This window comes from Ananas comosus, linkage group 25, assembly GCF_001540865.1.
Source record: "Ananas comosus cultivar F153 linkage group 25, ASM154086v1, whole genome shotgun sequence".
NCBI lineage: Eukaryota > Viridiplantae > Streptophyta > Magnoliopsida > Poales > Bromeliaceae > Ananas > Ananas comosus.
Window position 1 is genome coordinate 97,350 of NC_033645.1, and position 22,979 is coordinate 120,328.

Here is a 22,979-nt window from a genome sequence, read left to right on the forward strand (position 1 = left end):
TCACGAAGAAGATAAATATTTGAATGTGTGCAAATACTGATGCTTATTGTGCAAAATGAAAAACATATATAAATTGGTTTTATGGAGTTGAAAAATTAACCATCTGTTTAAGTTCTTTTTTTTAAAACAAAAAAAAAAAAAAAAAAAAAAAAAAAACCCTACCTAATCCAAATCCCTTTCACAAGAGAAATTATTACCTGCACACACTACATATCAAATGCCCTACAGTATCATAGAGATCACAAATTATCATTTAAAAGACCCATACATCAAAATTCATAAATTTTGAACTTCACTTTTTTTTATGTAAATTGAACAATAGTCATTTCTGTAGTTCTAATTTTCAAAGTTACGTAAAAATTTATAGTTTTCTTTTTTATACGTAGACTTTTTAAATATTACAAATTATATTTATTATTAGATTAGATTTGATTTGAATAATGCACGAGACGTACAGATACGCGCACAATAATTTCTCCCATTAAAAAATGGGGCTGATGCTCCTTGAGCAGTCAGCACCAGAGAAATAAACAAACTCAGGTGGCGCTTCCCCCACGCCTCAGTTGGCTGGCACGGCCCCCCATCTCCAGCCCGCATAAATTCCCAAGAATCAACCCCCACAAAACCATCTTCCCATTCCCTGTCCCCTCCCTCATCCTCACTCCACCCCTTCACAATATTTTTTTTTTTCTTTTTTAATCCACTATCTCTTCAATCCCTCTCCCCCATTTCTTGTTAATTTTATCAAATATTAAAAACCGTTCTCTGCAAGCTTAAGCTTATGTTTGGCTTAAATGCCAGAGTAAGATTTTCAATTATAAATAACTTACTCGATGCAAAAAATTTTGTGTGATCCAGACGTTTGATTTTGTATGAAAGAGCAATATATTTTATTTAAAAGATAATTTATCTTTATCCTAAAATAATAATTTAAAATTTAAATACAGTATTTATTTTAAATATCTGATCACGCTTCTTATCCACCAAACAATGCTTAATTTTGAGTAAATTGAAAAGATTTACCTAGTAAATATTAATATTGACATGGTATACTAGGGCCGAGGATTTTGAGTTTCAATCCGATTAGACTTTTATTCGAATTGATTTTTTTTTCTACTTAAGTATTGCTGAGTGTCGAAAATGTCTCGAATTTAGAAGTGAGAAGATAGAATACATGCATTGAGTAGCATGTTATGTAGCACCACTATCCTCTAGTTTATTCCAACTTCCTCTCCCCCACACCAACCCCACTTGATCGTTTTCCTAAGCTAGGCCTCCATTGACCAACACCCACACTTTCTCTCTCTCTCTCTCTCTCTCTCTCTCTCTCTCTCTCTCTCTCTCTCTCTCTCTCTATTGCTGCATACGAAGAAGGAGGCCAGGAGATGAAGATACAGTGCGACGTGTGCGGCGGCGCGTCGGCGACGGTGTTCTGCTGCGCGGACGAGGCCGCGCTGTGCGACGGGTGCGACCGGAGGGTCCACCACGCGAACAAGCTCGCGGGGAAGCACCGCAGATTCTCGCTGATCGACTCTCCGTCGTCTTCGCCTCCGCCACCGTCCGGCAAAGCCGACCCGCTCTGCGACGTGTGCAAGGTGAGCGGGGGGAGGCTCTCTTTCGCTGTTCGCGCCTTTCTTTTCAGATCGACCGGAATGCAATTCAGTTAGTTTGCTTTCGCAGGAGCGGCGCGGCTTCGTGTTCTGCCAGGAGGACCGGGCAATCCTGTGCCGCGACTGTGACGATCCAATACACAGCGCGAACGATCTCACGATGAGGCACAACCGGTTCCTGCTCACCGGAGTCCGGCTCTCTACGGCTCCGATTACTCCCTCCCCTTCTTCGTCTTCGCCAGAGTCTAATTCTAGATCTCCGGGAGACGAGAAGGTTGTTGGTAATACAAATAGTAAAAATAGCACTGCTAATGCTAAGCAAGATAAGAATTTGGCCGCAGAGGGGAGCAGCATCTCGGAGTACCTCACTAAGGTTTGCCCTGGCTGGCACGTCGAGGACCTTCTGATCGATGGCGACGATATTGTCGTCGGTGGCTTCTCGAAGGTACATCACTTTAAAACCGAATCACTCTTCAGAAGTTTGTGCCTGTTTGGCCTGGCTTTTTCTGTATGCTACATATCTTGGTTGGCACGGCTGACAACCATAAGCTTTGACAATACAAGATTGCTTCCGCTTTCAGATCTTTCTACCACGAGTGCGGTGCAACAACTCTAGCCATAAAAGCTAGACCAAACAGACTCTAAATTCGATTGGAATTGTACTGCAAAACTGATCGCCTTGTCGGTGCAGGAGAAAGAGCTAACGGCTTTCCAGCGGGCGGATCCGGACGGCAGCAGCGGCAGCCTGAACTCGGCGGGGGCGACGGAGTTCCCCAAGTGGGCCCCACTGGTACCCCAGCTCCCGCCGCTTCCATCGGAAATTCCCGCCATACGAAACGGCAGCGCCGGTACCGTCACGGTATCTTCGCAGTGGACGGGCCCCAAGGAGCTGAGCCCAAGCTACGACATCGGGGAGAGAGTCGGGCGCGAGCGGTGGAGTGTCGACGACGCCGTGACGGTGCCTCAGATCTCCCTGGCTCCTTCCAGCAAGAGAACAAGAACACCTGTTTGGTACTACTGAGCTAGTTAATTACATGTTCTTTTCTATGTCAATTAAGAAGCTTTTACATATATATTGCAGTGTATGGTTTTGCAACTGATGATTGGTGAGAGTGTTTTGGTTTCCACCTTTTCCACTGTATAAACCCGGAGCCTCTTTTCCCTAATAAGCTAATGAACCTTTGTTCCCCGGTTTGTGTTCTATAAATATTATCTACCTTAAACTTGAAATGAGATCTAGGAGATTTGCATAACAAGGAGAGAATAGAGAGGATTTTTTTTTCTTTTTTTTTTGAAAAAAAAATCACATTTGACGAAATTCTTGATGATTAAGGTCAAAGGGGTTCCCTCCATTATCTTGATTATTTTTGAAAAATTATGATCTCTAATAAAAGAATCAAAGATCTATCTATGGAAAAGAACCAATGTTGAACTCCATTTGGTACTGCTGCTGTTTTTTTTGTTACTGAAGTTTAAAATTATATTTATTTGGAGTAACAATAACAAGTGAGTGAAAGTTCGTCCCAACACGTTGGAGTGTACACAGAATTTAAATTTTTTTTAAAATATGAGCGGTACCAAACGAGATCTAAACTTCTGAACTTATTAGAGTCTCCAATACTTGCATTTTGGAGATGGAGAAAATAAAAAATGTAAAGAGAGTTGTAGAACTTTAGAAGTGAGTAGCAATTAAACAAATTGTGATTAAGATGTTTCTCTTCCCCTTTCAACACCCAATTTATTGATTTCCCCCTTGTTGTAATAGGACTGTCATATCACTATTCCCTGGTACTAGTTTTTTACTTTAAAAAAGCACCAAACTTATTATAGGATTAGTACCATTGATGATACCATCCTATACATATTTACCCAACGAAAAAGTGATCGGGCACCAACCGTCGCTAGAGCAAATGGCAAAGGACTTGGTGATTGGTACCTGAGACTCAAGTTCGAATTCTAGTTGATTCACATTTCCAGCTAAATTTATTTATAAATGAAATAAACAAAGCGGGCAGCATGCTACCTATCTCTCTCTCTCAAAAAAAAAAAAAGTGATCTGGCATATCTCAAACTAACTTTTTTTTATTTTATTTTTTATGCAATTCATTAATTTTTTTTTTAAAAAAAAAGAATATAACCATATCTTGTAACCCAACAAGGCAATAAGAATTAATGCATCATTTGTTTTGTAATTGAACCAGTGCAAAGCTCCAAATTGGAGTTTCTTGATTTTTTTTAAGATAAAAAATATACATAACTTATCTGAACTAAAATTTTAATCTTACTACACAATCTGTTAATTTATTTGATTTGACTTTAAAATTTAAGCTACCTGCTTAATCTACTGAAGCGTACTAATTAAACCTGTAGAAATAAACAACGCATTTAAATTTTTGAGTTAAAAATATAGTTGATCGACTAAAATCAAACAAATTGTACGTCTGGATAGTAAAATCAAAATTTTTAAAGATCACATAGAATGACCCATAGTTTCTAATCTTTTTCTGAAAGTAATTAATCTTCATAGTTGGATGATTTTTTTCTTAGATTTTCCTACACACATACACCATTTTCTCCTCCCTCTCACTACAAATCTCCTCCTTTTTCAGCAGATAATCCACCTCCATCAGAACTAGGCTTTGGAACATCACCAATCATCTTCCCTTGTCAATGGCCCCTGTTGACATGTCCTCAACTTTGCTTGCATTGACAACCTGTGGGCCATCAAAATTAAAGTGTTCTCTCCCACAAGGTACCTCCCCAGACCCTAGAAAATTGCCCACATACTCTTGTTTTATTTTTTTTTCTTTTCTTTTCTTTGCTTTTCACATTATTGGATTCTTGGGATCAAGATAATGCACCAACCAATAATAAGAAGACAACACAAACAATGGTCCCCCATCCTTTTTTTTTTAAAAAAAAAAGATGTTCTAGACAGATCCAATGCTTTGTCAATTGATTTTAAATATTTTGCAATTGAATTAGGACTACAAACTGTTAAAAGATTCAATAAATAAATTTTATTTTTATAAAGTATTTAGTTTTCTGTATTGAAACTTCTACGACAGTAAAAAGCAGAAACATTATTTTGAAACTAGAATTAGAATCTTTAATTTGAGGCTTCTATTTGCGCTTTGAGCTATCATTCGCTAGTAGTTTTCTCTGACTAATAATACCTATGATTCTATATGTAAGCAAATTTTTGTACATGATAAGTTACTAAAAATATTTTAGTATCACTTTTCAAACGGCACTTTGTTAAAGAGCATCACGCAAATACCATTCATTTGGCACATTTGAAGGATACATAATTGAGTCTCCACCTAAACCTGAGCAAAAAAACATAACAAAGGTTTATTCCCCTGCAATTGGACTCGACAAACCACAAACAATCCAACTCTTCTTCTAACAATAGAGAATAAATTAAAACCTTCAATTAAACCAAATTGATCAACAAAAAAAAAAGAAAAAAGAATAAGACCTTGTTTACATATGATCCGATTAAATTACTCAATAATAACTCAATTCAGCATATATTTATTTTTTTTACATGATAAAAAGCAAAAGTTTGATTTTTTTTCATTCTTTGAAAGATCTTGAAAACCATTATTTGTTAGAATAACATACTTTATCTGAAAAAATAATTAAAAAGTTGAGTATATATAATATTTTTCATCATAATTATCATCTATGTATCCAATCTGGGATCAAATTAATTCAACTTATGACGAGTGCATAAGCAGAAACTATAAAAGACGATTGCAAAGCAGACAAATCATAAAAAAATAATAAAACAAAATAGAATACAAGGATTTACGTAGAAAAATTTTGTACAGAAAAAAGAAAATTCATGGGCGAATGAAGAGATCACTTCACTATGAAAAAGTGAGTACAAAACTTTGTGTGTACAATAAGATGTATGAGTCTAGAGCGAAAAAAAAAAAAAAGAAGAAGAAGAAATTTCTAAACAGATTTCTTTACAGGCTAAAACTAGTCACCCATTTTTTCCTTTATAAATATTTTTTTTAAATTTATCGCACAGCAAAACTATCGCCAAAACCAAAACACAAAATTGAATTTGATAACAAAGATTTTGCAACGCATCTATGACTTAGTTTAGTATTGAGATCTACCTACTGCTATTAGATAGAATGAAATAAAATAAAAATATATAGGAATATACTTCTGTGTTCTATGATGAAACTGTAAAAAATATATCGTAACCAACATATTATTTATGAATAAATAGAGTATTTTTTTACGTACGAAACCTAACACCTCTATCCAAATTGAAGGGATAAAAGCACATATTATCATCATCGTTAATTAATTAATTATCTTTTGCGTTAGAGGCCGCGGAGGAGGAGAGGCTCTTTTGGTAGGCGTCGAGCTCCTCGTAGTAGACGTCCCAAACGCAGCGCACGCACCCGCTGCCGCAGCAGTCCCCCGGAAGCGGCTTCTCCGGGGCCTGCAGCTGCTTCTGCTTCTGCTTCTGCGTCTGCGGCGATTGCGATTGCGATTGCGATTGCGATTCCTCCGACGCGGGGGCTTTTCCCTTCTCTTTCTCCTCCCCCGCCACCTCTTCGTTTCTGTTGAGGGATCCCATGATCGGCGAAGCCGTGGCGGCGGAGAGGAGACACCGATGGAATGCACGGCGGCGGCGGCGGAGAGGGAGAACGAAAGGGAGGCGGACGCCGGCGACGGCGACGACGACGCCGGAGACGATCTCGCGGCGGATTGGGGCGGCGGCGGCGCACCAACGCGGGAAGATGGCTCGCATAAAGGGGGAGGAGCAGGAGAGGAGAGAGATCGAGGGAGGTCGTCGTCGTCGTCGCGGATTGGCTTCTTTTTTTTTTCTTTTTTCTTTTTTTTTTCCTATCTCAAATCTCAATGAGTGAATGAATAGATGAAAATTGAGACTTTAGAAACTGTTGGATGCGTTTGGCCCACTAAATAACTGCCACGTGCCCACGCGTTAGGTTCGGGAGCTCGAGGAGGCGTGTGAGCCGAAGAGTTCGAATCAAAATCAGATTCGTCGTGCACCGACCATGAATATTACCCATTATTATTATTATTATTATTATTATTATTCCACATTTATTTATTATTTATCTTTAATTACCATCTAATAAATAGAAAAACTTTTTTCTAATTAAATCGCTAGCTATTTAAAGCCATTTAATTGCTTTGCATACCAACCTGGAATTTTCAGTGCTCTACTAAAATCAAAGTTAATAAAAACAATATTTGTACTTAATTTGTAGTGCTGATTAGACAATACCCCAGCAGTATTTCTTCAAAATCATATCCCCAGTAATGGCAAAAAATAAAAAGAAAAAAAAAAAAATTTGCACTCTCTCGAGTTAATTTGCTGTATAAGTTTGAAGCAATCAAAGCTAAACCATCGGAAAAAAAGAAAAAAAGAAAAATAATGATTTAGGCCGTGTTTGGATTGGATAAGGGGGTTATCCCCCTCTTGTACCCAAACACCTTTATGGGTGGATGGGAATACTTGTTCCCACCTACCCGGGGAGAGAGAAAAATTTTTATTTTAAACTAAAATTTCAAATTTATAATTTCAAAATTTAAATTTATAATTTAAAATTATAAATTTTAAAATTTAAATTTTAAATTTGATATTTTTAAATTTTAAATTTTAAATTTGATATTCTACATCTTTCAAATTTAAATTTGGTCTTAAATTTAAAATTTGATATTTAAAATTAAAATTTTAAATTTTAAAAGTTATAATTTTAAATTTTAAATTTTAAGATTTAAATTAAAAATTTAAATTCAAATATAATGAGAGGGGTAATATTATTATTTTTTATTTATAACCATCAACTATTTCTCTTATTCCTAATAACCATCCAAAATTAATTTTTCTAGTTCCAGCTTATACTCATATTTTCATCCAAACAAAAAAACATCTTTGTTCTTACAAAAATTCATAGTTGTACCTAGCTCCGGTATAACTAGTTCCTAGTGATTTCCGAACCAAATGAAGCCTTAGGGTGTATTTGGTTCCACGTAAAACTGTGGAAAAAAAAATTTGGGTGGAAAAAAAATTTTCAGTGGAAAAAAATTTTTACGTCGTTTGTGTTTGGTTTGTAGGAAAAGAAAAATAGTTTTCCATGACGATTATTTGGTTGAAAGGAAAAGTAGATAAAAACTATTTAATATATTTTTATTATATATTATTATTAATATATAACAATTAATATACTATATATATTATTATTATTATTCCACATTTATTTATTATTTATCTTTAATTACCATCTAATAAATAGAAAAACTTTTTTCTAATTAAATCGCTAGCTATTTAAAGCCATTTAATTGCTTTGCATACCAACCTGGAATTTTCAGTGCTCTACTAAAATCAAAGTTAATAAAAACAATATTTGTACTTAATTTGTAGTGCTGATTAGACAATACCCCAGCAGTATTTCTTCAAAATCATATCCCCAGTAATGGCAAAAAATAAAAAGAAAAAAAAAAAAATTTGCACTCTCTCGAGTTAATTTGCTGTATAAGTTTGAAGCAATCAAAGCTAAACCATCGGAAAAAAAGAAAAAAAGAAAAATAATGATTTAGGCCGTGTTTGGATTGGATAAGGGGGTTATCCCCCTCTTGTACCCAAACACCTTTATGGGTGGATGGGAATACTTGTTCCCACCTACCCGGGGAGAGAGAAAAATTTTTATTTTAAACTAAAATTTCAAATTTATAATTTCAAAATTTAAATTTATAATTTAAAATTATAAATTTTAAAATTTAAATTTTAAATTTGATATTTTTAAATTTTAAATTTTAAATTTGATATTCTACATCTTTCAAATTTAAATTTGGTCTTAAATTTAAAATTTGATATTTAAAATTAAAATTTTANCAGTTAAAATTATTTTTATTTAAAAAAAATAAACGAAGCAACAATATGCAACCTTTATCTCAAGCAAAAATAAAAATAAAAATAGAACACAACGTAGTGTAGTTCCAATTTATTAGATTACATCAAACTGCGGCTAGGGAAATAAATTATGCGGTGATACCTGTCCCTAGCGATGTAAAACGGGCCGGACAGCACTTGGGCCACCCGGCTAGTATATATATATATATATATATATATATATATATATATAATTGAGCTCCTATATTTTTAAAAGTATTAAGTCATTGGTGCTTGTAAGTTTTCGTCCCTTAGATTAAGGAATGTGCGGTTAGGATGATGTGGGCGTCCTGAGGGTGAGTGGATGATTGGTTAAATAATATAATCTAACGGGTAAAAATGATCAAAGGCATAGATCTAACGGTATATATATATGTATATATAATGATTGGCAGGTCCACCGTGAACCCCGTGGACCTCCCTTTCACACGGTCCACGAGGCCACACTTTGGCCTCGTGGACTGTGCAAAGTTTTGCCTCCCATGAGCTGCAATTTTGGCCCTCCCTTTTCGTTTTCCGCGGCTCTCACGCGGAAAACGAAAAGCAAGTTTTTTCCAACATATGTAAAATAAATTTTTCCGAAAAAGTTTTTTACCTCCAACCAAACACGCTACAAAGTAGTTTTTCGCGGAAAATTTTTTTCCGGCCTATTTTTACGTGAAACTAAATATGGCCTTAGTGTATTTCTACTTTGTCACTCGGTGATGTAAAAAATTGTATTTAACTATTATATGGTCCAGCATGTTTTCATCTTATTACCCCTCAGTTCAAAAGATTACATTTAACTATCTTAAAATTTTATTTTTGTTCATCGTAAAAATCTATCATTAACCAAAGCATCACTACTATATTAATTTTCAAAAAAAATTGTTTTACAACCTTATTTGACAATAAATTATTTCTTTGATAAAGTACAAGTAATATTATAAAATTATTAAGTATAATATTTTTGAACGACGGATGGCAAGGTAAAAACGCGACAAACCACAACAGAAGAAATTAAAGTTTACCCAAAATAAAAGGGAAAAAAAACCAATTCACATGTACAAGCAATTCAACCAAAAAAACCTTCATCTCATTCTGGAGGACACTCTCCAACTCTTTTTCTTAAGCTGAGAAGCCTCTCTTTTCCCTCCTTCCTCCCCCTCCTCCCCTTCCTCCTCTCCCACCTCCACCACCTCCGTTTCCCTCCTCCGCGCACCACCACTACTTTTAAGAATCTCCACCACCTCCCTCATCGTCGGCCGCCGCTCCGGGTCCCCGTCCGTGCACCGCATCGCCAACTGCACCATGTTTCTTAGTTGATCCCTGTCGTACCTGCACAACAACTGATTACTTAAGAACATGTTCTGGTTCATGATTGGAATAAAAATAGAAAATAAATTAGATTGCATTGGAATGAAAAATAAAATATCGAATCATCCAAAGAGAATGCCTGGTTCATTATTAAATAAAAATCAAAATGAATAATTGAAATATCTAAAAATTTAAAAGAGTTTTAATCTGAGGGAGAGGTGTTTATTAGAAGAGACTTCTTATTTTAAAATGAGCCAATTAAAAATTTAAAGTTAAATTGAGTCATAAATAATTTAGTCATACTTCTATTCCAGAGTGAAATGAAAATCGAACTTTAATTTTTATAAAATAAATAATAATTAGCATTAGATCTCATTCGGACTTTGCATGCCCGAAAAGATTGAAAATGTTCATATAGAGCAAAATGAATGGATAGTTCCAATAAATCTCCATATATGCTATAATTTGATCCTGTACTTTCCAGGCCAATATTGTAGCCCCTTATTTTATTTTGAGCCTAATTTTCTTTTTAATAAAAGGAACATTTTATCCTTCTAATACCACTTCCTTTTTTGGAACAATATGTATTATTCACTTATTTTATTTTATTTTGAACATGGTTAGTTAAATATGATCTTACAATAAAAAATATGATTTTTTTTCCTTTTTAAAACAATCAGGACTACTGAAGTGCAATGAATTTAAAAATACTTTAGAAAATATTTAAGGGTAAAATATATATAGAAAACTCTCTTATAAATATTAATTCTTTTTTTTCTTTATAATTTTTAAAAATCTATATTTTGCTATCTTAAAGTTTTGAAAATATTTTCAGAAAGTTACGGCATTAACGGAGAGGACAGAATGACCAAATTATTTCAATATATTTCTGGCATTTTGAAAGACATTTTCGTTATAAATTATAAGAAATAGATGGAATGGTAATGGAACTCCGACGGGGGAAGGCTAAATACAACAACTTTAAATGTTGAGAGATAAAATATAAATTTTTTAAAAGTTAGGAAAAAAAAAGTAAAAAGCGAATATTTATAAGAGAGTTTCTATAATTTAGCCAATATTTAAATTGATATCATGTGAAATAATGAGAGTACTATTTTAAAAGTTTCTGCGCGTAGGAACAAGTACAATATTTTTAATATTTTATATTCAACACAGCATGTACCTTCCGGCAAGCCTGGGGTCCACCAGGCGGTCCCAGCGGCCCTTCTCGACGAGCGGGGCTGCCCACTGGACGATCTCGCGCTTGACCCCGCCGGGCAGCTTCTCGATGGGTCGGCGGGCGGTGGCGGTCTCGAGGAGGAGGATGCCGAAGCTGTAGACGTCGCAGCTCTCGGATACCTTCCCCCACATTGCATACTCCGGTGCGAGGTAGCCGAGCGTGCCCTTGACGCGGGTGGTGAGGTGCGTGACGCCGTCGGGGACGAGCTTCGCGAAGCCAAAGTCGGCGACCTTCGCGGTAAAGTCGGAGTCCAGGAGCACGTTGCTGGCCTTGATGTCCCGGTGGATTATGTGAGGACTTGCCTCATGGTGCAGGTACCTGCAGTAGTATATACATGCATGTACATTACTTGTTATCTCTATATTACAAAACTATATATATATATAAAAAAAAAATGCACATTTTTCGGGAATTTTGAAAAATTTCTGCGCAGCCCAAATTTCTGGCCCAACTCCGCTAACTAAAACAGGCTGTTAAAGAAGCCCAATTTCAACATCTTTTATGGGAGATGAAGGAACTCAAACTGCTACAATCAAAGTGTCCAAAACCTTCAGTAGATGCTCCAAGGTCATGGGCAACTTTTGGATTCCCTTTTATAATTTTTCTAGGCTTAGAGGGTGAGCTAATATGGGCTAGATAGTGGATAAATTCAATATATATTGTGCCCATAAGTAAGAAGGTAAGCTGAGGTCAAAGCGCAAGAGGGAATTGTGTTTTTTTTTTTTTTTTGAGAGAGAGATAGGTAGCACGCTACCCGCTTCGTTTATTTCATTTAGAAATAGACTTAGATGAAAATGTGAATCAATTAGGATTCGAATTTGGGTCTCGGGTACCAACCACCTAGCCCTGCCCTTTGCCACTTGCTCTAGGGACGGTCGGTAGAGAATTGTGTAGTAATCCATTTTTTCTAAGTAACAGAATATTTAGTTATTTTTGAAGAACCTCTGTCTATCTTTTTTATCTCTTTTTTTCATTTAGTTGTAAGATATGGAGGTCCAGATTAGTAAATAGAGAGTAAGACTTGCCCATTTATGAAGAGGAAGATGGCATCGCACGGGCTTTGCGAGCAAAATTACTAGCCAAGTCCCAAATAGCACGCTAGGATATTATACTTTTGAAAATACAGAGGCCTTTGTATTTTTAAGTTATTTTCGATAATAAGATATTCAATTCGATAATCGAAAACAACCTGAGTTTTAGCACGCTAGGATATAAGTTTCTGAATTTGAATTCTACCAAATTTATAACGTTATTTAATTTTCTCTCATTCGAACTGGGTCTATCAAAAGTCTCAAATTCAAGCATGAAAAAAAGTATTGATTATAAATATTAAAAATATCATTCTCGCTCAACATTTTAGAGCCATGTGCTAATGGCCTATAACGTGTTATAGAAAATAAAATAAAAAAATTATAGCCGAATCATACCACTTCCTAACTCAGTGATTTACCAGAATTCTTCTTTTTTTTATATTAAATTTACTTAATTGACGAATTTGACCAGGTTTTATATATAGATTCTCTGGCCGAATTTTGCTCTATATATTAGAATTAATTTATAGCCAATCCGATGCAAATTCAAATTCAAATTCAAAATTTGCATGCTCGTCACAATGAAGAGCAAAATTTTCGTAACTTACGCGAGGCCCTCGGCAGCTCCAATGGCGATCTTCATCCTGAGAGGCCAATCGAGCACGCGATCGGCGGCATGGCGGCCGTGGAGGTGGCTGATGAGGCTGTGGTTCGGCATGTAGTCGTAGACGATGAGCCTCTCGTCCCCGCCGGCGTAGAATCCTCGAAGGCTCAAGAGGTTTTTATGCCTCACCCTCCCAAGTATCTCTACCTCGATCGCGAATTCCATCTCCGCCTTTGCCGTCATCGCCTTGAGCCTTTTTACTGCGATCTGCAGCAATCAAATATATACTTAGTAAAAAGATTGAGCTTACTCGTAGTTTTTTTTACTGTAACTAGCAGCAAAAGTTTCAAAATAGAGTTTCTATTTTTATACGATCTGAACTATAAAGAAGTACTCATCCAAACATGAAATATAGGTAACAAGCAGTTCTAATGTTACCTCCACTCCTTTCTTAGTTTTGCCCCAGTAAACAGTTCCGAACCCGCCCTCGCCGAGCTTGTTGCTCTCGTTGAAGTTATTTGTCGCGTGCAGGAGCTCTTTCAAGGTGTAGATCTCCCACGGATAGTCGTGGCTATCGTTCGATCTAAAAGTTATCAACACGCACAAATTGTTATGCCAAAAAGAGTTACGTCATCAAATGAGTTGATTTTTATATTGACAGATAGATTCATTCGATCTGAACAGTACTTGCTAGCTAAATTAGATCAAATTTAATGAATCTGCTCCTTACGTACCTTCGCGCTGCCTCCGATTCGCCGGTGATGCAACACAGGCATCTTTTGATCATTTCTATGACAAGCCAAAGTGAAAGGAACTCTAACCAAAAAAGAAAGGGCTAATGGAAAAGAGGAGTTCTAAGGAGAGGGAGAAATTGAGGTGAAAAAGGACAGTGAGAAAAACAAAGCTTGGGCTCTAAAACTTGCTATAATTTGTTCTCTTGTGGGTTGTTTGTGTACTTTGTTCTCTATTCTCATTGGAGGCTTCACTTTGTAAGTTTAACTTCTCTGGAAGAAGAGCTCCTTAATTTTAATATTTGCAAAAACTCTACAAATTAAAATCTTTTCGTGTGAACGTGTGCATTGAAAATGTCAAAACGGGTAACAATAATCTAAGTTCAAATTCCATTTTTGAGATTAATTTATTTGAGGGGGTTGAGAGAATTGGTGCTGTTTGAATGAGACCTTTAGCTACATAACAACTTGATCAAGTGAATGTAATGTTTATTAATGGCTTATAATGATGAGTGGAAGCAGCTGGAGCTTAAACAATTAATGTTATTTGGAGAACTAGACTAATGAGACTAGACCAGGAATATACTCATAATAGATGCAAGGATACAAAGTTAAAAGTGGTTCGGAGTATTCTCAATGCGTTGCATCATATCTCGGGCAGGGTCGCAAATAATTGTTACTTAAAATATCGATCATAAGAATAACTTGATATCTGAAATGTGTGCGTATTTTCTATCGTAAATATTTTTCAGAGAAGAAAGAAGTTTTATACAACTATTGTAGTCAGTAGTACGTTTGTATTAGATTTAAAAAGTAAAGTTAGATGTCGAAAGAAAATAGACTTAGTTATGAAATTTCAAGAATTGCAGCATAGTTTTTGTTTTTTTAATATATAGTGTTTAACAAAAGGATAGTGATATTAATAGATTTTATTTTTTATAAGAGCATTTTTGGATTCATCAAATTTTATCAAATTTAGTCAATAAATAATAACCTTTTTAAGGCCTCATTCTTTGATGACGTCGTTGTGAGGGAAAAAAATAAAAAAATTCCATATTTAGGTATTATGACCTTGTCAGAAAGTGCAGGTTTGTTCTCTAGCTAATGAAAGCAACTTTCCACCTAATACGTATTCAAAAAGCCCTTGAAAAGGTCTCTACGCTTCTTCCTCTTTTCTTAATAACTTACTAGTGAAACATTTATGATAATAGAGTGAAAGGTATTGCTTAGCGTATAACCAAACTAACATGGAACTACACTCCATTGGCCAAAAATGCCAAGCAAACTTTGTAATAGAAATGTTGTTATGAAGAGAGAGAGAGAGAGAGAGAGAGAGAGAGAGTCAAATTGTTAATTGTTGTTGAATAAAACAATTAGATTTGGATTTTAAATTATTGTGCTCCGGCAACTAAAGCTTTTTGATTTAAAACAATCGTTTCATATTTAGTTAATATAAAAATATCATTCGGCTTAAACTTTTGAAGAAAAAAAATAATAATTGTTTTATATTATTTAACATAGTAGGAGAGTCGGAGATTCTGAGTTTAACTTTTTCAAGTGAAGCGAAATCCACATCTTGGACTTATTAGAAAGTCTTGAATCAAAACGTATGAGGAATGTTGGGTATAAAAGTGTGAAAATACTGTTTTGTAGACGTTAAGCTTTCGGAGAAAAAGATGATTGTTTCTCTTTATTTAACAATTATTAACTGCAACATTTAGCAAATTCTGAGTGTGGCACTCAACATTTGAACTATCAAGCACAATTAGGTCACTAACAACAAACAAGGATCTAGATCCTTTCATTGAATTCCTCTATTTAGATGCGATGGAGAAATCCACTTGATCACCAATTAGCAACCATTGAGACATTTCCTTTACAAAAGTAGTAGGATTTGTTTTGCTTACATGGATACATATTACATGAATATCCTGGTACTTTTAACAGATTACAAGGACATGCAAAAAGTTAAAGGATGTATGAACTATGAAGGTAATGAAGAAGGGAGAAAATTAGAACCAAATCAGAGCCAAAAAGAGAGTTCGCAGAAACCCTCCACTTGCATTCAACTTTCTACATCTTCAGTCACATAAGGTTCAAAGAGAGTCACACTGGGTTTGGGATCGTATTGCAGTATATCAGCAGCCCTCTCAAATTCCTCCCTCAAAATTTTGACAGTGTGTTTGTCGACTACACGACCGAGATCGCGCGAGGTTTCGAATGGATCTTCAATGCATATCAGGTGGCGATCGTTTCCCACTCGAGTTGTCCAGTGCTTCTCTTGTTTGCTAATCGAGAAGCATAATCATAAGCATTTGAAGATTTCTAAAGCAGAAAAGTATACATGAAACTGCTTAATTAGCTAGTGCAAATTTTTTAAGAAATAGAAATCATTCAATTAATTAGGAACTAACGGAATAATAACTAACGGAATCTTGTGCGATATCTGCATTATGTGGAACACTAGGGTTTAATAGGAAACCTGATTAATTTTTAGAAGGCTCGAGATGTTGAAAATGTCTACAAGCAGAAAATACAGACACAAGAAATAGCCTAAATTAAGTGAAATTCCTCTCTTAAGTTATTTTCGTTGAAGCACACCAACCTATCAGACTTACGGTACGTACCTACACAATACATAGAATAAACCTAAAGCTATAGGCATTTATGAATATAAAGAAACTAGTGATTCGGCATAGAGTTTACAGTACATGTTCAACAATATACATGTTTAAAACTTGCCCTTCAATCTTTCCTAAGAGCAACTAAGGATATCTTTAAACATATGGCTCAACAATGGTTGGGTTGTAACTAGCAGCTAAGTTTCTTTACTGTTCTACCTTATCCAACATATGGCTCAACATTGGTTCAGCTGTAAACAGTAGCTAAGTTTCTTCAGTGATCTACCTTATTTAGGGAGCAAACAAAGTTTTGAAAGCACATATCGTCTCAATAATTAAAAGAGCACACCACAAAGTGGGGTGTGCATCTTACATCTTCACCATCCAAAGGCCATCAATTCTCTACTTATCACATCAACAAATTTTTTTTTTAAACTAAAAACCATTTGAATTTTTGTGAACCCTAGGATAGAGTGTAAGACCTACACCCCCCTTTTGGGGTGTACAAGTAGAATTCCCTTTCTAGAACAAGCAAACTAGCAGAAATGAGATCATATTAGACAGGTATCTTGTATGTTTCTGCTTGCCGGTGACACATGATCCAAGATTATAATAATGCGATAGAAACAGAAGTAAAAGATAAGAGAGCACAACATATTTTACCTAATAATGCTCCCTGTTCGAACAGATATGACGTCATTTTTGTAGTCATGTTTGTACGCCCAGTAATGAAAAAATGCCCAAAGCAATTGTGCAATATTTTCCTTATTTTTAGCACCAAAATTGCTGAGTTCTTGAACTTGATCAAAGTAATTACATTCAACACCATCAATAGTCAATGTGTATGTTGCTTCCATTTCCTGGCTCATGGAATTGCAGCATTAGTTTGAAACAGGATCATGAATAAAACATCTATACATGTATAAAGGCCATACAAAAGCAGGTTCTCAAGCTTCTTTCTCTGAAGAGAAAGATTTAACTTGTGCAGTATCATGATGTAATTATTGAACTTGCTTTTGAAACTGATATCAAATCCAACTTTGCAGTAAAAAATGAACTTCAAAATAACCATCAGGCAAACTAAATTAAATTTCTAAATGTTCAAGAGATTTGACTTTTTGGAGTCATGAATGAAGCCACATTATACAAATTACTTCCAAAGTGCAATCTTGTTCTCCAACACAAATTTATAGCCTCAAAAGGCAATCATGTAGCGGCAGTTATCTTTAACTAGTCATGAATTAAATTTCCTTGAGGGATCAACAATAAAGAAACAGGAAGAAGTAAAAGTTAAGAAAGGAACAACGACAGACAAAATTGGAGACGGCAAAGAGGAGAACAAGAAAGGAGAAAGGTACAAACACACCAAAGCAATGCCCTATATTCAATAAGTGCAACGGGCAGCAAATTACAGACCTGTAAACAAGGTAGAATAGCAGGTTTGCGCTGTTGTAGAAAGTGAATGCACATAATCACATATCTGAAAGATGATAAAGAAGAAAATATGATCACATTCCAAGCAAACAAATTTCTAGTATGTGGAAGAGTTATAAATGAGGATCAGGAAACTCACGTGTAACTAGAAAGAGTTCCTCGATACGCTTCATTGATGGCCCGTGACTTCGCCCAGTGTTTCACAATAAGAACCAATTGATGTAATCTGTCATCTATCTGGGCATAATCCTTAAGGAGCTTTGTATTGGCAACAGCCAAAAGATTATTTATGCATATATCACACGAAATACCAGTTACTGGGTCTGTCATCCTCACAATAGGAACTCTAGCATTGGTGATAGCCTGTGCGAATAATTTCATTAATTAAACAGTTCGCAAGAAATGATCTTTAAAAATACAAATGCACTAATAAAAGCTTACAAAATAAACTTGAGATTCTACAGCAATTTCAAAATACTAGAAGTCAAGATCGATATTTTCCTTTCTAAAGAGTAGAAAGTACGTAGAGAAGTAAATTAGTACTTGCATAACAGTTTATACTAGTCCACTCACTTAGCCATTTCTCAACTACACGACCTAGGTTATATTGAAAAAAAAAATTATGTTTAGATGAAAAATGCTTAATTATCCTCTTAGACGTAATCAAATAAGAAGTGACTGATGTAACAGAGTGAACAGTGTTAAATAAGCACCTACCAACAATAGAAATCTAGTTTGACTATCCTTGAGGACCATGCCTATCAGCCTGCAAGAAATTCAAGTTTTGAATGCCGTGCTACTGGAGAGAGAGAGAAAAAAAAAAAGAGACTGTTATAAACATCAGACACACAGAAATAGAAGAAGCAATACTGTAAAAGTTGGGGAGAAAGATTGGCCAACTGCATAGGGTTAGGTGCTTAAAGGAGCTTTACCAGAATGGTAGCTAAATACACGAGAACACACAAGGGAAAAAAAAAGAAAAGAATGTGTCATTACTTCATTTCTATTAAAAAAGAACCGATAATGCATGTATGAGGTTTCAGATAATGCGATGGCTTTAACACTCGATTTGGTGTATATCACATGGTATAATACGTGAAACATATGTGCTATAAACATGATATGTAGCAAACAAATTGAGACTTAGTACCCCAATATAGAACAATAATAATGTAACAGCTTGTATTCCCAAAATAAAAAATAATCTAACAGCTTCAGTACATAAAACCAGCATAAAAATTAAAGGTAGCTGCCGATATTAAAGCCAAAAAATTGGTGAATACTCAAGAGTAAATGCATGTAAAATGGTATCTCAGGACCTACCTGCACATTTTGAAAATTATTCAACTCCATAATATCTGCTACTTTGAGCAGCATGTTGTGATTGCTAGCAGTGCTATCATCAATTGCAATGCATATATCAATGTCGCTATTTGAGAACCCAAAGGTATTAGCCCATGAACCATAGAGGTGCAGCTGAGCTTCAGGCCACTCTTTGTTGAGTGATTTCGCCAGTAAGGATAAGAGATGCTCTTGATTAGCCTTATCTTCTTCTGCCGGTATTAGAGTTTCATATAGTGAAAAGAAAGAAGGGGTGAACGTCTCAATGTCACAAGGGCGTTCTCTTTGGCTTTTGCGTGCTCTTGTTTGCAAGCTTGATATTTTGTGGCCCCTAAGAGCATCTGATCTTAATTCCTGCGGACAAAATGTTAATGTAATTTTCCTAGAAAATTTAGGTAAAATTTGAGAATTGCAAAAGTTGTAGAATAAGATCATAAGCCACCTTCATTAATGGAAATATACTCTAAATGAATTAGGTTCGATGAGCCTTTACTTCCATCAGTATTATGGTCGAAAAGCAGGCAATAAAATCAACCCAACTTTACGGTTTTACGTTTCTAAATTCTTTGGTGACTAACCTGAGAGTCAGAAAATTTTTGTGCTTGATCATAAAATGATCCTCTAGTAGGCAATGGAAATTTGTTCTACACGTTATAACTTGAAAAACAGCACCGAGTATAAAGGTCTACAGTGGAGATTGGCTTTTTTTTTTTTCTTCCGTAGATCAATGGGGCGGTATGCTAATCGACCTAAAATGAGATATTGTTCACTAGTGGAGCTAAAAATGAGACTCTGAAGAGCAAACCACCTATTGATGGCTCCAAATAAGTAGGGTTCGCACACTAGTGGAGCCAAATTGAGACTTCGAACTCCAAATAAGAAGAACTGGATGGAAAAGAACAGGAGTCATATAATACTTTCCTACGGCCACCCAAGTATTATGGAGAAATTAATTATGGCGTATCAGAAACCAACAATTTTATTTTTCTCTGATAGAAAACAGATTAAAATTACCTTCCGACTCCAAGTTTTGGAGCTTATTTCCATCTTTCTGCAATCAAGATCATCATTAAGCTCCAAAGAATCTATCATTTCTTCTTCTAGAGCATCATCCTCCTGATGAGCACCTTTTCTTTCTCCCGCAGCATCCGACGGCAAACTATCAACGGATTCTTCGCGATCACCCTCTGAACCAGACCCATTGTTGTTGCATTCGCAATCAAACTCATCACCATTGCATTCCAATTCACAATTACCAACTCTCTTCCCCTTCAAAGGAACCCACTCCTTCCTCACCTTCGGCTTGTTCTCGCGGGGGGCGATCGCCGCCGTCGGAGCCCACTCGTGGCGTCGCCGGGCCCGATCATCCGCACCCCATCTCTTCGCACTACGGTCGTGGTAACGCTCGATCGGAGCGCATTGCCGCCGCGGCATTCGCCTCTCCTCCCTCCGGCTCCCGCCAAAACTGCAGAGATCGCCTTCCCCGCCGCCGCTTCCCCCGGGCCTGTTCCTGATCCCGATCCCGTTCCCGTTCCCGCCCCACCCACCACTCCAACTCCTCTCTCCTCGGACGCCAGAAACTGGCGCCGCCTCTCGCTGCCGAAGCCCCGGATTCGGGATCGGAGGAGTCGGCAATGGCGGAGGCGGAGGAGACGGAGGAAGAAGCGCCCCGGGCTGAAACCGCCATGAGAGCGGGAGCGCGTCGGGGAAGGCCGTCCGAGGGAGGAAGACGACGCGGCGGTCGGCGGCTTCCGCCGCCTCCGCCGGCGGCGGCGGCGCCATCAGCTTGTGAGGAGGGACGAGGAAGCTGGAGCTCGCGGCGGAGGTGGCGGCGGGATTCTCCGGCGGCGGCGGAGCGGCGGCGGAGGAGGACGAGGGTTGGGAATGGTAGGGTTTTGAGAGAAGCTTGAGGAGGAGGCCACTGAATGGGGGGTTATCGTCATCCCCGGTGACGTCACCGCTACCGGACATTTGTAAGCTTCGCTGTGGCGGGGAGAGAGTGAGAGAGAGAGAGGGAGGGGGGAAAGGGGAGTAGGTACAAGGAGTGGGGAATGTTTTTATTATTATTATTATTATTATTATTATTATTATTTGTATAAACTTTGTGAGAGTGTTTCTACTTTGTGCCTTCACTCGAATTACATTGTTCATGCGAGAAAGGTTGAGCAGCCAATTAAAGAAGAAAAAGGGCATGGACACAGACCAAAAAAAATAAAAACGAAGGGGTTATATTATAAACTAGTTAAGGGACCCGCGCTTCGCGACGGAAAACTAATATAATAATAAATTATTAGTAATATTAAAATTATTTTTTGCGTATTATGTATTAATATATTTAATTATTATTTAAAGAATTAACTAATTAATAAAATTAAAGTATTTAACATGTGGGTCCCACTAAGTAATACAAATAATAAAATTAAATAATAAACTAAATAAAGAGTTCGTGCTACTGAAAATGATTGTGATTAAAGAGTAATATAATTTGGAATAAAACATGTACTACATCCCATAGTTCTTCATATCCATAAAGCATATAATAAAGCAAGAAACATGCAGCTACATCCGATAGTTCTTCATATCCATAAAGCATATAATAAAGCATGAAGCTATATTCTATAGCTTGTTATTTAAAACAGATTGGAAGTGATATTAATTATAAATCTTCTTAGCTAGTCTCCATATGTGGAAGAGTCTTCATCGAAACTGTAAATCAAATAAAAAATAAAATAGTTGATTATAATCATAGATATAAATATTATATATGTGTCAAAAAAAGATGGATGATATTCAAACGCACATAAGCCGTTTTCTTTTGGCAGATTGGCTTTTGCTTCCATCGTCGGCAAATGGTGGAGAGCTGTGGGTAAAACCATAGACGCATAGATTTATAAAGTTAAGTAGAAATAATATTAATAGAATTAGAGGAAAGTTGGAATATTATTAATAATCTTGGATATGTCTTTCTATATACACATATATACACTAAATATTTATTGATAGTTCTAAGCACTTATAATAATATTAAACAGCAAGTAACCAACTCTAGAATTTTCAGTATATAATACGAATTAAATATGACAAAAGAGTGAAAATATTACCTTAAAGAAATGGTTGTACTCGGGGATGCCTGGGCAATTAATTCTTTGGAAATGTCTCTGTGAGTAGTAGCTCCATCAACTTTTTCTTCACATTTAATTAATGAATTCTCGGTCGGAAAAGTGATTGCTTTTGTATCATAGTGATTATTAAAGATTTTGACAACTTTAAAAGAAGGAATGCTTGTTCTGAATCTTTGTATGTCAGGTATTATTTGAAAGATATGTTTATATCCAATAATTGATTTAATTGCCGGAGGAAGAGTAAATTTTTCTGAACCAATATAACACGAACACGTAAGATATTAAATACATTAGAAAATGATGTAAATTAAAATGTAAGTAGGTTCTGGAAAAAGTGTGAGAAAATAATGGACCAATTTGAAGGACTCCCTTCATCACTTGAGTAGGTAACAGGAACAGAAATGCACACGGGGTTGCCTACCAACAGGCCATCCAACCTTTCGGCATAGTATATGCCCTAAAGAGTCGCCACCTTCACGCAAAGAAGCTGTAAATCCGGAAACTGATAAAAAAGCAAGAATATACAACACTGAAGGGATGTAACAGTTCCTCACAAATAGAAACCATATAAATGTGAACAACCAAGTAAAAGCACGGGAGAAGAGAGAGGGAAAAAAAAAACTTACAAAAGCAAGAGGGAAATGAAAAGTATACAGTGTAGTGTGAAACCAAAAAACACATGTTAGCCACCAGCTAAAGTCCGAATTACAAAAGAAGGCAAATTTTTTGGGTAAGAAGGGCGTGTGCACGCCCCACTTAATTTGACAGCACAACAAAGCCACATCACAACAAAGCCAGGTAGTGAGGAGAACCCGTTCCCACATATCAGTGCCAAGTAAATAAGCAAATGGGCTAGGCAATATAAAAAACAGGTCAGGGGGAGGGAGGAGGGGTGGGGGTACCTAGCACAGTAAGCAGGCAGCAACACAGGTGGATAATATAGATGCTTACAATTATGAAATTAGTTAGCACTATAATTTAGGCAGTACTATATGTTCTA

General features: G+C 36.3%; 4 protein-coding genes across 7 annotated transcripts; 1 reads left to right on the forward strand and 3 right to left on the reverse strand.

The window, feature by feature from the left end:
- LOC109703596 (B-box zinc finger protein 20-like) lies at positions 1,049-11,146 on the forward strand. Of its 4 annotated transcripts, XR_002213988.1 has the most exons (5): positions 1,049-1,595; positions 1,681-2,055; positions 2,302-2,621; positions 4,220-4,362; positions 11,032-11,146. XR_002213988.1 is itself a non-coding variant. In XM_020224270.1 (4 exons), the coding sequence occupies exons 1-4, from the start codon at positions 1,386-1,388 to the stop codon at positions 4,224-4,226; spliced, it is 912 nt and encodes a 303-aa protein (XP_020079859.1). In that variant the 5' UTR covers positions 1,049-1,385; the 3' UTR covers positions 4,227-5,075. The 4 variants fall into 4 exon arrangements, 3 of the variants coding, with proteins under 3 accessions (XP_020079859.1, XP_020079860.1, XP_020079858.1); XM_020224270.1 differs by lacking the exon at positions 11,032-11,146 and having other exon boundaries at positions 4,220-5,075; XM_020224271.1 differs by lacking the exon at positions 11,032-11,146 and having other exon boundaries at positions 4,223-5,075.
- Positions 5,384-6,664, reverse strand: LOC109703597. The gene has a single exon (XM_020224272.1). It carries the CDS (start codon positions 6,388-6,390, stop codon positions 5,941-5,943), a length of 450 nt encoding a protein of 149 aa, XP_020079861.1. The 5' UTR covers positions 6,391-6,664; the 3' UTR covers positions 5,384-5,940.
- Positions 9,630-13,714, reverse strand: LOC109703691 (PTI1-like tyrosine-protein kinase At3g15890). The gene is made up of 5 exons (XM_020224413.1): positions 13,465-13,714; positions 13,169-13,313; positions 12,735-12,997; positions 11,039-11,413; positions 9,630-9,876 (listed from the first exon to the last, which is right to left on the reverse strand). The coding sequence occupies exons 1-5, from the start codon at positions 13,515-13,517 to the stop codon at positions 9,630-9,632; spliced, it is 1,083 nt and encodes a 360-aa protein (XP_020080002.1). The 5' UTR covers positions 13,518-13,714.
- On the reverse strand, positions 15,303-20,868 carry LOC109728956 (UTP:RNA uridylyltransferase 1-like). Its single transcript, XM_020259525.1, has 6 exons — positions 19,872-20,868; positions 18,840-19,211; positions 17,656-17,879; positions 17,499-17,562; positions 16,746-16,942; positions 15,303-15,749 (listed from the first exon to the last, which is right to left on the reverse strand). Exons 1-6 carry the CDS (start codon positions 20,826-20,828, stop codon positions 15,527-15,529), a joined length of 2,037 nt encoding a protein of 678 aa, XP_020115114.1. The 5' UTR covers positions 20,829-20,868; the 3' UTR covers positions 15,303-15,526.

What these genes read in the sequence shown, in the direction of transcription:
- LOC109703596 (XM_020224269.1), top strand. Translation starts at nt 1,386, where the DNA reads ATGAAGATACAGTGCGACGTGTGCGGCGGCGCGTCGGCGACGGTGTTC. An exon ending in CGCTCTGCGACGTGTGCAAG is followed by an intron (nt 1,596 to 1,680) that starts GTGAGCGGGGGG and finishes TTGCTTTCGCAG; the next exon opens with GAGCGGCGCGGCTTCGTGTT. An exon ending in TCGTCGGTGGCTTCTCGAAG is followed by an intron (nt 2,056 to 2,301) that starts GTACATCACTTT and finishes TTGTCGGTGCAG; the next exon opens with GAGAAAGAGCTAACGGCTTT.
- LOC109703597 (XM_020224272.1), bottom strand. Translation starts at nt 6,390, where the DNA reads ATGCGAGCCATCTTCCCGCGTTGGTGCGCCGCCGCCGCCCCAATCCGC.
- LOC109703691 (XM_020224413.1), bottom strand. Translation starts at nt 13,517, where the DNA reads ATGATCAAAAGATGCCTGTGTTGCATCACCGGCGAATCGGAGGCAGCG. An exon ending in GAATCGGAGGCAGCGCGAAG is followed by an intron (nt 13,314 to 13,464) that starts GTACGTAAGGAG and finishes GATAACTTTTAG; the next exon opens with ATCGAACGATAGCCACGACT. An exon ending in AAACTAAGAAAGGAGTGGAG is followed by an intron (nt 12,998 to 13,168) that starts GTAACATTAGAA and finishes TGATTGCTGCAG; the next exon opens with ATCGCAGTAAAAAGGCTCAA.
- LOC109728956 (XM_020259525.1), bottom strand. Translation starts at nt 20,828, where the DNA reads ATGTCCGGTAGCGGTGACGTCACCGGGGATGACGATAACCCCCCATTC. An exon ending in CCAAAACTTGGAGTCGGAAG is followed by an intron (nt 19,212 to 19,871) that starts GTAATTTTAATC and finishes TTTTGTCCGCAG; the next exon opens with GAATTAAGATCAGATGCTCT. An exon ending in GGAACTCTTTCTAGTTACAC is followed by an intron (nt 17,563 to 17,655) that starts GTGAGTTTCCTG and finishes ATCATCTTTCAG; the next exon opens with ATATGTGATTATGTGCATTC.